This window comes from Lampetra fluviatilis, chromosome 21, assembly GCF_964198595.1.
Source record: "Lampetra fluviatilis chromosome 21, kcLamFluv1.1, whole genome shotgun sequence".
Taxonomy (NCBI): domain Eukaryota; kingdom Metazoa; phylum Chordata; class Hyperoartia; order Petromyzontiformes; family Petromyzontidae; genus Lampetra; species Lampetra fluviatilis.
Window position 1 is genome coordinate 8,326,402 of NC_136295.1, and position 15,087 is coordinate 8,341,488.

General features: G+C 48.5%; 1 protein-coding gene across 1 annotated transcript in view; it reads right to left on the reverse strand.

Moving 5' to 3' along the window:
• Positions 1-15,087, reverse strand: part of LOC144938196 (calcitonin gene-related peptide type 1 receptor-like) — a 142,465-nt gene that overhangs the window by 6,605 nt on the left and 120,773 nt on the right. Inside the window, exons 11-12 of the mRNA XM_078865996.1 lie at positions 12,913-13,131; positions 7,071-7,112 (exon numbers count right to left, since the gene is read on the reverse strand). Of these exons, the coding sequence (XP_078722122.1) occupies positions 7,071-7,112; positions 12,913-13,131 (261 nt within the window). The remainder of the gene's footprint in view (positions 1-7,070; positions 7,113-12,912; positions 13,132-15,087) is intronic.

Below are 15,087 nucleotides of genomic sequence, written 5' to 3' on the forward strand. Positions count from 1 at the left end.
ACGACCACAGGAGAATACCGGCTCGGACGTTGTCCGGGTCAACAAAGACCGAGTCCCCTCTTTATTTTGTATTCTAGTTCCAATCGACAGAAGTACAGCAGCCCACAGGGGTAGGACAAAGTCTTAAAGGGCACCTTATACGTGTATACCCCCCCCCCCGCCACTGCAAGTGTGTCTAAATGCCATGATACACGAGGCCCAGTGGTTACAAATCTTTCGCTCATTGGACCCCCCCCCCCATGAGAACAAACAATAAACTGTCCGCATTGCCAAACGAGCATCAACAGCAAATTATTAAATCATTTATATTTGGACGTTGAGATAGTGAGAGCACCAACAGGGCACGTCCAAGACCAACGTGTCCAGTGCACGCGTTTACCAAATTCCACACAACAGATAAACACACGCAGATTTAGAATCGCTCGTGGCCACAAGCAAAGCAGTGGACGGACCAATACAAATACGCGCTCGCCATCCGCCACCAGGTGATGGTGATGGCGCTTGTGCCAGGCCAGGTGCACTTTTGAGGCCACGTGAAGTGTCGAAGGCTCACTGACAGAAGGTCACGGGACAGACCCCAGGTGCCATGGGTTGGCTGACTGAGATGACTGGCAGATGCACCAGCTGTGCCCCCCTACTGCGCCAACTTGCTGTGCATGACCATACCCTATGTGAACCTCCCACCATCATGTGAACTGTCACATATACCCCCCCCCCCCCCACACAGTGGACAGCAACTCGGGCAATTTCAGGGGAAATTGTTGCCATCAGTCGTCACGAGCAATGGTGTTTATTTTGAGCAACGATGGAAACTTGTTAAGGAAATGTCAAATGAGTGATGGGAGTTGTGTCTAGCCCACGGGTCGGCAAGCAAAATAACAAGAAGAGACATTTTTTTCGTCTTAGAATTCTGTAATAAAACTCAATATTTCAGGAGGAGCAATGCGCGTGGCGAATGCGACACGGTGGTCCTTAATAAATAACGTCACAAAGCAGTCTTTAAAGAGCTGCGGGTCTTTGCCGACCACCCCCGATGGTCTAGCCCAGGGGTCGGCAACCAAAATAACAAGAAGAGCCATTTCTTTCCAATTCGGTACAAAATTCAGTATTTCAAGAGCCGCAATGCATCTGAGTACATACTGTACATACGTACATATTGTCAAGAAGCAGCCCGTAAAGAGCCGCATGCGGCTCCGGAGCCGTAGGTTGCCGACCCCTGGTCTAGCCGATGAAGTGAGAGTGGAAAAATCCCTGCGGATGTGCTGCAACAGCTCTCCAACGCGTTTTCGGGTGGCAATGCGTTCTGTCGGGCACGATGTCCAACGTTTCGCTCAATGGGCTTGGGAGCTTCTTCAGCAGCACGTGGTGCAATAAAAAATATATATAAACGTCCGAGAGGAATGAAAACAGATTGTTTAAAACTGCCTTCGATGAACAGTGATTGGTCTGAGAATTGTTTTTTACCCTTTTATCTGGCAACAAAACTGACACCTTTTTTACAAGGAGTCATGTATGTGTAGTGGTGGTATTGACGTGCGCCGACTGTGACAGTGATGGATCACGGGGCGGCGCGGGGTGCGGGGTTGGGCACGCGTTGTGGGCGTGGTGTGGACGCGCGCGCCGGGAGTGACAGATGACGGGGCGGCGCGGAGTGAGTGGTGAGGCACGATGAGATGTGGGAAAAGAGGATCGTAGCCAGCGCCCGGCGATTGGTCGAATAAGTGGGTGCTCGCAGCGACGTCCGCAGGTGGGGTATAAAGGGGGACGCGCGAGAGCACTCGGGGAGAGTTACCCAGTTGAAGACCCGAAGACGGAGCTGAAGACTTAGTCGCCGAGTAGCTAAGTGGATGTTGGTCATCCGAGTAGCTCAGTGGCGTTAGTCGCCGAGTAGCTAAGTGGATGTTGGTCATCCGAGTAGCTCAGTGGCGTTAGTCGCCGAGTAGCTAAGTGGATGTTGGTCATCCGAGTAGCTCAGTGGGCGTTAGTCGCCAAGTAGCTAAGTGGGTGTTTGTCACCCGAGTACTAAGTGGATGTTGGTCATCCGAGTAGCCCAGTGGCGTTAGTCGCCGAGTAGCTAAGTGGATGTTGGTCATCCGAGTAGCTCAGTGGGCGTTAGTCGCCAAGTAGCTAAGTGGGTGGTTGTCACCCGAGTACTAAGTGGATGTTGGTCATCCGAGTAGCTCAGTGGGCGTTAGTCGCCAAGTAGCTAAGTGGGTGTTTGTCACCCGAGATACAAAGTAGGTGTTAGTCACCTGTAACCAAGTTTGATAAAATAAAGAGTGTGTTACCCGTGAAGTCGTCTCCCGCCGAGTTACTACATTACATATGCATAGACCACAATACCTGCAGTCGTAATGCAAACAAAAAACATAACTCTGATAATGTATGCACCAGAGGTGTGGACTCGAGTCATGTGACTTGGACTCGAGTCAGACTCGAGTCATGAATTTGATGACTTGCGACTCGACTTGGACTTGCATAACAATGACTTTGTCCCACCTATGAGATGTGGACTCGAGTCATGTGACTTGGACTCGAGTCAGACTCGAGTCATGAATTTGATGACTTGGGACTCGACTTGGACTTGCATAACAATGACTTTGTCCCACCTCTGGTATGCACTGTCCTTGAAGTTGATTGGTCCACACCCGAGACAGCTTTCCTTAGAGCCTAGTCTCACATGGTGTTGGACCAGATGACGCCAAAAGGCGCACTATGCAAACATGACTCCTTGTAAAAAAGGTGTCAGTTTGTTGCCAAATAAAAGGGTAAAAAAACAATTCTCATATTTTGTTACTGGCAAAGGAGGTTCCAATGGTGTAAGTGATTGGTCTACAGAGCACACAACCTCGGGTAATCAGCCGTGTGACCTTTGTCTCTGATGTGACTAGAAGTGGCCATCCCCGGTTGTCCACTCAGGGTAGAATTGCAAATTAAATGTGTCCAGATATGGGCAACAACATTTTTGAAACAAGAAACTATCGCTTGTGACCATTGCTGGTAACAATCGCGATAAAAAAAGCCATCCCAAAGGCATCAATGCCCTTAAGGTAGATGACCCAATTGCTTAATCGTGATTTCACGTAGCAATCATTCCCCCCGACTGGCAAGGCTAATGCCTACATTACAGTCCGGTGCTGAAATCGCTTTGTACTGCACAAGGACAAGCTCCCTAGAAAGGGGTCCCCCCCTCCCCCCAGGCCAACAAATAAACTGCGATCCGAGACGTTTCGCCATGGTATGGGCCAAATAGAAATGCAAGTATTATTATATTGTTGTAGACAGCCCAGTAGGAAGCTGCCATGGTGTAATGTTTAGCACATTCGTGGCGATACCGTACAGAGGTTGCCAGTCACGGCAGTTGAAATAAACGTTGCCAGCTTCTCAAATGCCCTCCGCCTCTGTCCACCCAGCAGAATAAATTTGCAACACCGCAAACCGAGTCGGTCGGAAGGTCGCGTTATGCGGTGGGATGAAACGAGGGCCACTCCCTCGGGTCAGCGCGGAAGAGCAGGCCAAATACCCTCCAGAGCTGCCCCTGGAGTGTGTGCATGTGGAACGTCTTTCGCACCATGAGTAGACAATCATGCCCATCGGAGTGGAGTCCCTTCCGCCAGCAGCGGCGTTCGCGAGCCATCACGAGGAGGGGGCGGGGGCGGGGGGGTCACACCTTTCCGTGCTCTTAGGATGACAGAATGAACGACGATTCACCTCGGCTGCACTTGCCGTTGAGGAATGTGAAACACAAAAAAAAACGGGCAAGTGGCTGGGGGGGGGCGTGGGAGAGAGACGAGAGCTGTCCACGCGGGACCCGTGAAAGTGGCGCAACGCTCGGGTTTCACAAATGTACCGTTCGTTCAGACACCCACACAAAGGCAAACATACCTGCCCCCCCCCCTCCTCCTCCTATTTATAAACTGTGATCGGCGAGCACCTATTAAGGCCAGCGCCGCACGCCAGAAAGGTGGCTTGGTCAGCACCTACGCCTTGGCCACCTTTGTCCGATTCTTTCTGATTCTTCGTCTGATTTTGTCTCTACCCCCCCCCCCCGCCCGCAGTCGTACCAGCCGCCCCATTTTTCGGTCGAGTATACAATCCGCTGCCGTGTGAGGGCCTCCCCACGACCCCCGCGCTTGCGTCGTGGTGGTGATTTCACCAAACTTGGCCATGTGGGTCGGCACAGGTGAGGAGCATAGATTTGGGAGTATAGTACAGTACAATTTTATTCTGCACTGCCCTTGGCTGCCCACAACTGTTTTTTTTACGCAGAGAGGATCACCTAATCAAGCACTGTCCAGGTTAAAGCCTGCTTTCATTTCTATATCTAACGAGATCGGGCGAAAATCCAGGTGATTTTGATCATAGGCATTTTCAGGCTGCAATCGAAATTTGTCAATGATGTCAGTGTTCAGGAATCAACAAGGCGGGTCTCTGGAAACGTAGCACATTGCGCAGATCACTGAACAACCCTCACACGCGGACACATGGACGCACACATCCGTGGTAAAAGTTAGGATATCACTGGAGAATGAAAATGAAATCTTGGCGAGCGAATAATTATCTGTAATAAGAAGGGTGAGGGGGGGGAAGAAGCTAGTTTGATGGTTCAGTGATTGTAAAAGCCCATCATTTTTACAGCGTAATTTTTTTTTTGCAACTTGACCTCATTATAAGAAGAGCCAGGCCACGTAAATGGATGTCGTTGAGGATAACAGGCAGCAGCAGCATCCCACATTCACCCTGGTGTGCTGCAAGAAGGGCTGGTTGTATTGTTCGTGCGATGGGGCACTTGGCTCTACAGCGGTAGGATCACTGATTAAAGAAAAATAATATCTCCACTCTCAACTGATTTGTTAATTTAAACATATCATCGTGACTGCATAGGTTTTTCGCGATCGTGCCGTACAGCCCCGGCGACGAGTTTTCGCGGTTGCGCCACAACGTGTTGGTCCGCGCGAGGTTGACCGACGTTTTTGTCGCGTGCCTCGTCAGGAACTGAATGATGCAGCTCCTAGGACGTGCGGTGAAACGTCGGCTTGTGCAGCCGAACAACACGTGGTACAACCAGAAAGCACATCGGAGACAAACAATGTTTGGGAAGGGGCAACAAACGGAAAAACAATATTATACAGGGTGTGCTTAAAAAAAATGCTAACATTTCTGAGGATTTGCAACAATACCACAATAACTGTGCCTCCGGGCTCTGGAGACCACCTGGAGAAGATTCCAGGCACGTGTTGACAATGATGGCGAACAAGTGGAGACTCTTTGAGTTGTTGAAGCTATTAACATAACATTTCTTTTTAATCATGTTACAGTGTATTATCAGGTTTCTTTCCATTAAAAACGAAAGTCCCATATAAGTGTTATCATTTTGTTTTGAAGCACGCTGTATTAGTATTGAAGGCAGATCTGAATCAATAATTTTAGGACAAATGTCGCACAAGAAGAAGAAGACAAGCTTTCAATCAGTGCGTATTGCCAGCCATGACATATGGATCAGAAACATGGGGTACCAGCAAGGACAATGGAAGAAAAGTCTCCGAAGAATTGTGGAGAGATGCAATTACAAGGAGAGGTACAAAGAGGAACCCATGGATCAGGAAGTAAACAAATCAGAGACAATGCATTGAGTGGGCTTGCATCTCCAGAAAGGATGATGGCTGATAGACTAGTCTGGTGAGAGAATGGCTGTAAAAGGAAAAAAAGAAAACATTTCCAAGCAGACATTTTAAATCTCGATTTACAAGTGGATAGCTCCAGTGGCTTCCTAATATCGGAATGAAGAACGTTCCAGATGGACGCAGAAGCGCATCTGAAAGTGCGTGATGCAGTGACCGTCTTTGTTCAATGGCAGCCCAAAATTACTGCAAAGATGACCGGAGTTTGCGTGATCGTTTATGCTCCTTGACGAAATCAGCGAAATATTGTGGTTAATTCGTGGCAAGCACTTCGTGTGTAATGAGTGCGACCTTACAATGTATCCATTCGGCAACCGGAAGCCAATGCAAATCGGCGAGCACTGCATGGGCATGGTTAGATCTCGCAGTACCCCGTGACGAGACGTGCAAGAGAATGTTGTACACGCTGGAATGAGCTACGCTCATGCGTAGGAGTGAGATAAACTGCGGCAACGCTGGGCCGAGGGATGGCGGCAGAAAGGGGAGGGCTTCACTGACAGGGGATAGACCATAGCTCCATTATGACGATGATTACCGTGATATCATAAATTTCATGTAACAATTTGCCCTTTTGTTATTTGGGCAAAGTTAGCAGCTGTCCGTCTCGCCTGTGCAGAGCGATGGCGCAGTAGTTTAGCGGTCTGTGTTACACAACCTGGGATAGATTTCGGCCGCGGCTGACATCAGTGTCGAGTAGTGTCAGAACCGGTCCTGGGCCTAGACGAGGTCAGAGTTGGCCACACCGCACCCTCGTGCGACTTGTCGGTCTTAATAGGTGTTCACAAACAGCACTTACCACCCCAACAGTCTGGCAGATGCCACAGAGGGGAATCTTTATCTGCCGGTTAAATAAACCTAACTTTTGCTAAATTATGCAATGCTGGACTTAAACGCATGCCACATCAGCCTGAAACATTAAATCTTCTCGAAAAATAAAATCGGCGAACTTCAGTAAAAACATCTTTGATTCTGAAGACAGATGTATAGAGACGTATGGAAATAGCAAACCCACTCAGGCGTACGCACACGAATAGAGAAATAATGAGCAGCTTTGAAATATTTTATAAAGCTACAGACGAACACATTTTAAACAAAATTCCGCCGAGGTTAAACCTAGGCCATTATCGTACGCAAGGGGAAGCTCTGATATCTACACTTTCTCCCCCATGATCACCGTAAGAGTAGGTGCTACACTGTTATAATTCAAGCTGTGAATGTAATCCCAAAAGCGTGTGTGTTCTCCGTTCTCAACAAATCTGTTAACATAAAAGAGCACTTCAAGGCCATTTGCGAAACACATTGTGCACGAGGGTATTCGAAATTATTATTTTTTATCTCACAGTAGATCAAATGCACTCAAAAGGACACTTCAAAAAGATAAAGCATTACCTCTCCGTTGAAGAAGCAAAATATAGTAGCCACCAGAAGACCCTAGAAAGGGAAGGGGGGTGAGAGGGGGAAATGTTTTAACAGCGCTCCAAGTCATTCATCCAACACCATGCCAACTTTTTTCATCACCTGGACATGCTCGCAACTTAACTTGGAAGATAAAGACACACTGTGATGATCCTTCCCATACCAAATCCCTCTTCGCCGCTCATCTCCTCTGGATCTGTGCTCCAAACAATGTTGTGCAGAAAACATCATTGGCTTTTAAAACAGGTTGTGTTCATGCAATGATATCTTACATAGTCATTTACAGCCCTGTTTGTCGATCAACTTTCGAGTGAAAATCTCTCCGAGGCCATGTAATTCCTGGGGGTTTGTTTAACTATACTTCACCACGCTGGTCAATGGAGATCTGTGAAGGCAGGGAGTTGCCCCAGATATCACTCAACCCCGGGTGTTATAGCCGTGGCCAAGAATTCATGCTCAGGTTGCCTGGCTCGTAGTGTAGCGTGCTGACCACTGCGGCACCGCTCCCCACCACAGAGTGTTTTGTTATTTGAAATGAAATAAATTATAGATTACAAAGTGGACATTTAAAGGGCACTCTTGAAGCAATTTCTTGTAACTCTGAATAATGTAGGAATGGCAAGTGCATCCTAATATTAAGCAGTGAAAAGGACACTAATAGTGAGGCATACATTATTTAGCACACGGAGAGAGTGAGAAATGTTGACATTTTCCCTCGTGCAACTCCATTTCTTTTCTTCAAATCCAGATGAAGCACAACCCTAATAGGTGGAGAGAGTGGGGCACAGCGGTTTGGCGCACTGCACTACGAATCCGGGTAACCTGCATTCAGTTCACAGACATTGACTGACATCAGTGGCGAGTGATATCAGAATCAGTTTAAGGCGTAGCCTTTTGCGACTAATATCATCCATAATACAGGTTTTTTTTGGGTTCGATCGCGTAAATAGAAAACGTGTTGTTAAACCGGCCACCGCCCGATACAGCCAACTAGTAAGGTTTGTCACATAAACAGAATGTGGCCAATTCGTTACTAGTACAGCACACTGGAGTGTTGGAGAGCCAAGCCACAACATATACAATCTGAGTACGACGTTTCACCAGTAATTACAACTAGCTTAATCAGGCGATAGCCAGATTTGTGGAGAAGTCCACCTGTTTCGTTCCTTATATCTGAATCAGTGCTGGATCCCTTCTTCACAAACTGTATAAAATAATAAACTAAGCAATTTTTTTTTACCAGGTAAGGCCAACTGAGCTATATAGCTCTTTTTCAGAAGCGAAATGATAGCTCGACGAAGGGGCTTATCATGTGGAAATGTATTGCAGCCAAATACTTTTGTAAATCTGGAGGGAAAACCCCGAGGACCTGGAGAAAAATCTACGCCACCACAGAGAGAGAGACGCAAACTTTAAATATGCTGGCACCGTTAGCGTCGGGATCGAATCCACGACCTCCTGTATGGCAGGGGAGGTAGTTAACATCTCCTCACCGTGACCACACTTCCTCACGCATTGACCAGCGTGGTGAAGTATGGTCATACAAACCCCAAAACAATTCCCTTTACCTGTCCGCTACTGGACGAAAGCACCCGCAAGGTGGTCAAGGTCTGTTAATTCTTACCATGAATATCATAGTAAACAGACAAAGCTTTGAAAATTCACCGGTTCAGCACGTAACACAACAACAACGATGACGACGATATTTAACACCTGTCACGTATTGAAATGCAATCGCGTCCCAAGACTCTGCACAAGTCATGGGGCACACCAGCTGAGGACAAACCCTGGGAACAAAAACCGAGGAAGCAAGAACATTCGAGGAAATCCTGCAGGGTGGATGGGAGGGGGCAGGGTGAGAATGGGGACGAGCGAGGAGGCGATACAATAACGGCAATGACCCAGAGACTATGAGACGAAACTAAACTATTTTGTTTATTTTACCAGGTAAAGCCCACTGAGCTGTACAGCGTCTTTTTCAGAAGCGATCTGACCAGCAAATGATAGCTCAACGAAGTGGCTGATCGCGTGGAAATTTATAGCAGCCAGATACTCAGACCGAGTGTTGATTCTACAAGTGGAGGGAGAAACCGAAGGACACGGAGAAAAATCCACGTGACCACGGGGAGAGAGAACACGCAAACTCCAAATATACTGCAGGCATCAGGGTCAGGATCGAACTCACGAACCTTTCTGCATACTAGGCGAGGGAGTTAACATCTCACCCACTGCGGCGCCCTGGTACAACGTCACTGCACCGCGCTAAACGTGATCCACGATGCTCGCGATGGGCCATCGCCCATAACGGCGGGGCAGGCCAACAGCGTGTGTCAAACTTGTCGAACACTTGCGAGAAGCTTTTGGTGCGGTTACGCACACAGGCGTAATCGTCATTTCGGCTCGTGAAGTATCAACCCGCCCGAGCACAAAAGGCTCAACGGTGCTGTCTTATTTGGCCAGAGAGGAAAACAACAATGACAAACGAGAGCACACCCACGAGGTGATAAGGCAGAGCAATAAGGCGTCACCACCATGATCATCATCATCGCCGGCTCCGCGAGAGGGCTCTGAGAAGACGAAGCCACCTGTTGCACAGTTCACAAACACGTTCGCTCTATCTCTTTGAAAATGCCAATTCAAATTCTTCTCGGGAGCAACTATAATTGTGACCTACAAATGGTTTTGTTGGAGAATACTGTATAGCTTCTTTATAACTCAGTGGGGTGGAGAGGGGTTGGCGGAGTGTGAACCCGGCGACCTGGGTTCGATTTCCGGCCAGGGCTCACGTCAGCGGCGAGTGAACCGGTCCCAGGCACCACCTGCCAACCCATCACCCGCACTGACCAGTGTGGTGAAGTATAGTTAAGCAACAGGCATGACCGATGCAGTATATGGGAAGACTTCGTCCAGCATTGTAGTGACAAGGGGATGTAAAATAATAGGGTTTTTCCCCTTTTTTCTAGCAACAAAACTGAAACCTTTTTTTACAAGGATTCATGTCTGCATTAACCACAGTACTTGCAGTCAAAATGCAAACAAAAAACACACTATGATATTATATGCATTGTCCTTGAAACTGATTGGTCCACACCAAGGGACGGCATATATTATCATAGTGTGTTTTTTGTTTGCATTTCTATTGCAAGTATTGTGGTTAATGCAGACATGAATCCTTGTAAAAAGGTTTCGGTTTTGTTGCCAAAAAAAGGAGAAAAACCCTATTATTATATTTTGGTACTGGCAAAGGAGGTCTAATGATGATGAAGGGGATGTAAATCACAATTATTGGAAGATTATATTTTAAAGTCTGATCATCTCTTTGCTAAAGTGAGTACGTGGCACTGCTCATTCCCATTGATTGCGCTGAGACGGTGGTGAGAATTCCTAATTCTCATGGCAGAGCTAATTTTCTGAAAAGTACCACTAAAAATATTGATCCCACCTCTGGGGCTTTAAACTTACAAGCTTCCACAATGCAAATATAACACACTGCACTGCACCCAGTGTGCCTGGACGAGATCAATAAGTCGTTAAAACTACCCTCACGCCGAGGAAATGCACTACAATTCGTTGAGACTTATCGGCCGGTCATTAACACATGTGAGCGATGCCTTTAACACCTCGAACCAAGAGCGTCACCGGCTGCCGATACCGTCACTAGACAACCCGACAGCACCCACCACACTGACAGCATCAAGCCAACCACGCCCATACTTGTCCAGTATTATATATCATCAGCCATGGTCAATCCACTGCTGGTTGGAGTCACTTCCCCCCCCTACCCCCCGCACCAAGCTTCCACCATCTTTATTTTTTTTTATATATAGATTGAAAAATTAGTTCTCTAGAACTGCTTTTTGTGCTTTAGTTCGTTGTCCTTCCCCCCGGCACCTCCGATTAGCACGGTTTGCTACGTATCGTGCGAAAGAAGTTCAACAAAGATTCCCCGTATATCCTTAACAGACTGTAGGGACAAGTGCTGTTAGCGAGCACCTATGAAGGCCGGAACGGTACACGAGGGGGTGGGTGGCCAGCACCACAGCCGACCGCCTTTGTCTCCCTAGTGGCAATGTTTACACACTACACCAGGTACTCATTTGAGGCTGAGTCGACCTAGGGGAGGCCCGGGACCGGTTCAGATAATCGTCACTGGTGTTGGCCGTGAGCGGGAATCGAACCCGTGTCGCTGGGTTCATAGGGCAGCGCACTAATCGCTACACTACCGCTCCCCACACGAGCTGATTCTCGTCGCTCCATCTCCTCGATGGACATGACCCGAGGAGGCGTTTCAATCCCCGGATGCCACTCCGTCATGATTATTGACCTTCGGCCATCGTCCCGCCTAAGGGATGTGTTTGTCCCCAGGGGACAAGCAAACATCTACATCTGAACGTGTCGGGGCTCTCGATGATGGATGCGGGGTACTGCTCGTGTTCCCACCTCTGAGGTGCAAAACCGGGACACATCATGGGGTAGGAAGAAATACCTGACACTACCGGAAGGCAGGGGAGAGAACTACATGTAAATGAATTATCTTGAGCGGTGTATTGTGGTTATTATTACGCAAATAACAAAACCATCACTTATAGCGTCCCAAGAAGGCTAAAGGTTTCCCTCGGTGCATCAAGCACCTGGTAGTGCACGACGAGGTGCATCAGGTTACCTGGTAGTGCACGACGTGGTGCATCAGGTTACCTGGTAGTGCACGACGTGGTGCATCAGGTTACCTGGTAGTGCACGACGTGGTGCATCAGGTTACCTGGTAGTGCACGACGAGGTGCATCAGGTTACCTGGTAGTGCACGACGTGGTGCATCAGGTTACCTGGTAGTGCACGACGAGGTGCATCAGGTTACCTGGTAGTGCACGACGAGGTGCATCAGGTTACCTGGTAGTGCACGACGAGGTGCATCAGGTTACCTGGTAGTGCACGACGTGGTGCATCAGGTTACCTGGTAGTGCACGACGTGGTGCATTAGGTTACCTGGTAGTGCATGACGTGGTGCATCAGGTTACCTGGTAGTGCATGACGAGGTGCATCAGGTTACCTGGTAGTGCACGACGAGGTGCATCAGGTTACCTGGTAGTGCACGACGAGGTGCATCAGGTTACCTGGTAGTGCACGACGTGGTGCATCAGGTTACCTGGTAGTGCACGACGAGGTGCATCAGGTTACCTGGTAGTGCACGACGAGGTGCATCAGGTTACCTAGTAGTGCACGACGAGGTGCATCAGGTTACCTGGTAGTGCACGACGAGGTGCATCAGGTTACCTGGTAGTGCACGACGAGGTGCGTCAGGTTACCTGGTAGTGCACGACGAGGTGCATCAGGTTACCTGGTAGTGCACGACGAGGTGCATCAGGTTACCTGGTAGTGCACGACGAGGTGCATCAGGTTACCTGGTAGTGCACGACGAGGTGCGTCAGGTTACCTGGTAGTGCACGACGAGGTGCATCAGGTTACCTGGTAGTGCACGACGTGGTGCGTCAGGTTACCTGGTAGTGCACGACGTGGTGCGTCAGGTTACCTGGTAGTGCACGACGCGGTGCATCAGGTTACCTGGTAGTGCACGACGTGGTGCATCAGGTTACCTGGTAGTGCATGACAAGGTGCATCAGGTTACCTGGTAGTGCATGACGAGGTGCATCAGGTTACCTGGTAGTGCACGACGTGGTGCATCAGGTTACCTGGTAGTGCATGACAAGGTGCATCAGGTTACCTGGTAGTGCATGACGAGGTGCATCAGGTTACCCAGTAGTGCACGACGCGGTGCATCAGGTTACCTGGTAGTGCACGACGTGGTGCATCAGGTTACCTGGTAGTGCATGACGAGGTGCATCAGGTAGTCGTAGACCTCTCCGGCGAGGCGGCCCTCGGGCCTCCAGGGCACGAGCACGAACTGGATGCCGAGCAGCGGCACGAGGATGAGGGTGGCGCGCACCGCCTTCATGTACATGTTCGACTCGGCGCGGTGCGTGTCCTTCAGCTTGGTCACCAGCACGCGCACGATGTTCAGCAGGAAGAACAGGTTCACCTGCGAGCGGTCGGGGAGGGGGGCAGAAGGGGGGGGGGGCAGGTGCGTCGGAGAGGAGAGCGTTGTTGAAATGGGGGGGGGTGAAGGGAATTTCAAACCCTGTGATGCGTGACCTTGTTTAAAAGGGCAGGGGGGGGCAGGATAGAGTCGGATATGTTGAACGCGTTGGCACGACGCGGTCCATGTTGAACAAATGGTAGACAAACGTTGAACTGAACGGGTAATGATGACGACGGGGCGATCCGTGCGTTTGTCCGCCGTTGAGGAATGGCTGCTGTGACGCCCATCGCTTAATTGTTCTGCAGGCGCGCCTCAAGTCAGTTTAACGCAACCAATATCATCCATAATACAGGTTTTTTTTTGGGTGAGATCGCGTAAATATATTAATCTGCGTTTCTGCGGCCGTCTAGAACGCTCTGCCTTCTGATAATTAAAAAGCCACTGGAGCTGTGCACTTTTAAATGATCCAGAGTGAAAACGCAGTTCTCTAGAACTGCTCATTGTGTTTTGTTTGTTGTCCTTTCACCACACCTCCGATTAGCGTGGTTGGCTACGTACATTATGAAAGAAGTTTAATATACACACATACATACATATCTGCATTTCCCATAAATATTCTAAATTCCTATTGATATGCAAATTCCTTTGTCAAGGCGCTCTTCCCCCTCCAACCTAGCTTAAATATACGCTGCCAAGCCTGGTGGTGTTCATTCAGACACTGTCTTTCCGACAGACCTGTTCTTCACCTGAGGACGGCTGCTTGCGTTGTGGCGGAAACGTCGTGAGAATTATTTTATTATGTTTTATTTTTATTATGTTATTATTTCCCTTCTACGTGACTTTACCGAAAGAACCAAGAAGATACATACAGTAGTTCAGTGAATCGATACACACTTAAGGCTCGTCCATAATAGAGGTTTTGGGGTTAGATCGCGTAAATATATAAATGTGTCGTTATACCCGCCACCACCCGACACAGCCAATTAGTAAGGGTTGTCACGCAAACAGAACGTGCTAATTCGTTACTAGTACAACACACCGGAGTGTTGGAGAGCCAAGATTGTAAATGTTGTGACTTGGGAGGGCTCTAACCACTGAAGCCCCCACCACCCGCTGACACTACGGGCCTGGGAACCATCATGGGTGTTCGTAGATTTCGTATCACCATCCGATCATCCTCAGTGTCATAGTTATCATCATCATCATCATCATCAAATCTTTAAGCCAATTACTTGGTGATGCTGCTGCATTGGCAGTGGCGCACGAGCACAAACAACACCAGCAACACAATTTGAGTACATTCGTCAATGACCCCGCCTTAAAAGGACAAATAGCGTGTATAATGGGTGACGTTATGGGCAACGGCCCTCCTTTATAGCACGTACCTAAGCCAGGTGACAGACCGCCGAGATCACGGTCCCCCCTTTGTCCAAGGGAGACTCGGGGGCGGAATTTAATTCTCAATAAAAAATAAAATGTAACAGCTAACGAGTCAACGTTCGACTCGTCGACGTGTAACGCGGCGTTGTCTACAGACGGAAGCGGGTGTTTCAAGTGTGTGTGAGCGTTGATGGTCTGCATTGAACCATTTTGGTAATTAATTCGACAGATATTTCACAGGATACGCGCAGAGCAAACCGCTGGACGGACCAAAGTCTTGTGGGTTATGTAAAATTACCCTTGACGGATACTAAGTTGAAGTTCCAAATGTGTTTTGTTTCCCTAGGAGAGAACTTGAGAGAGAATGATGCATCCAATTTCCAAGAGTGACCTAAGATGTATGTACGTATGTTGAACTTCTTTCGTACCGTACATAGTCAACCGTGATAATTGGGGGTGCAGGGGAAGGACAACCAACTAATCACAAAATAATTTCTTAAGAAATGAGTTTCATTCTAGATTTAAGAGTCCATAGCCCCAGTGGCTTTCTAATACCCTGTTATTTGCAGTGGAGTT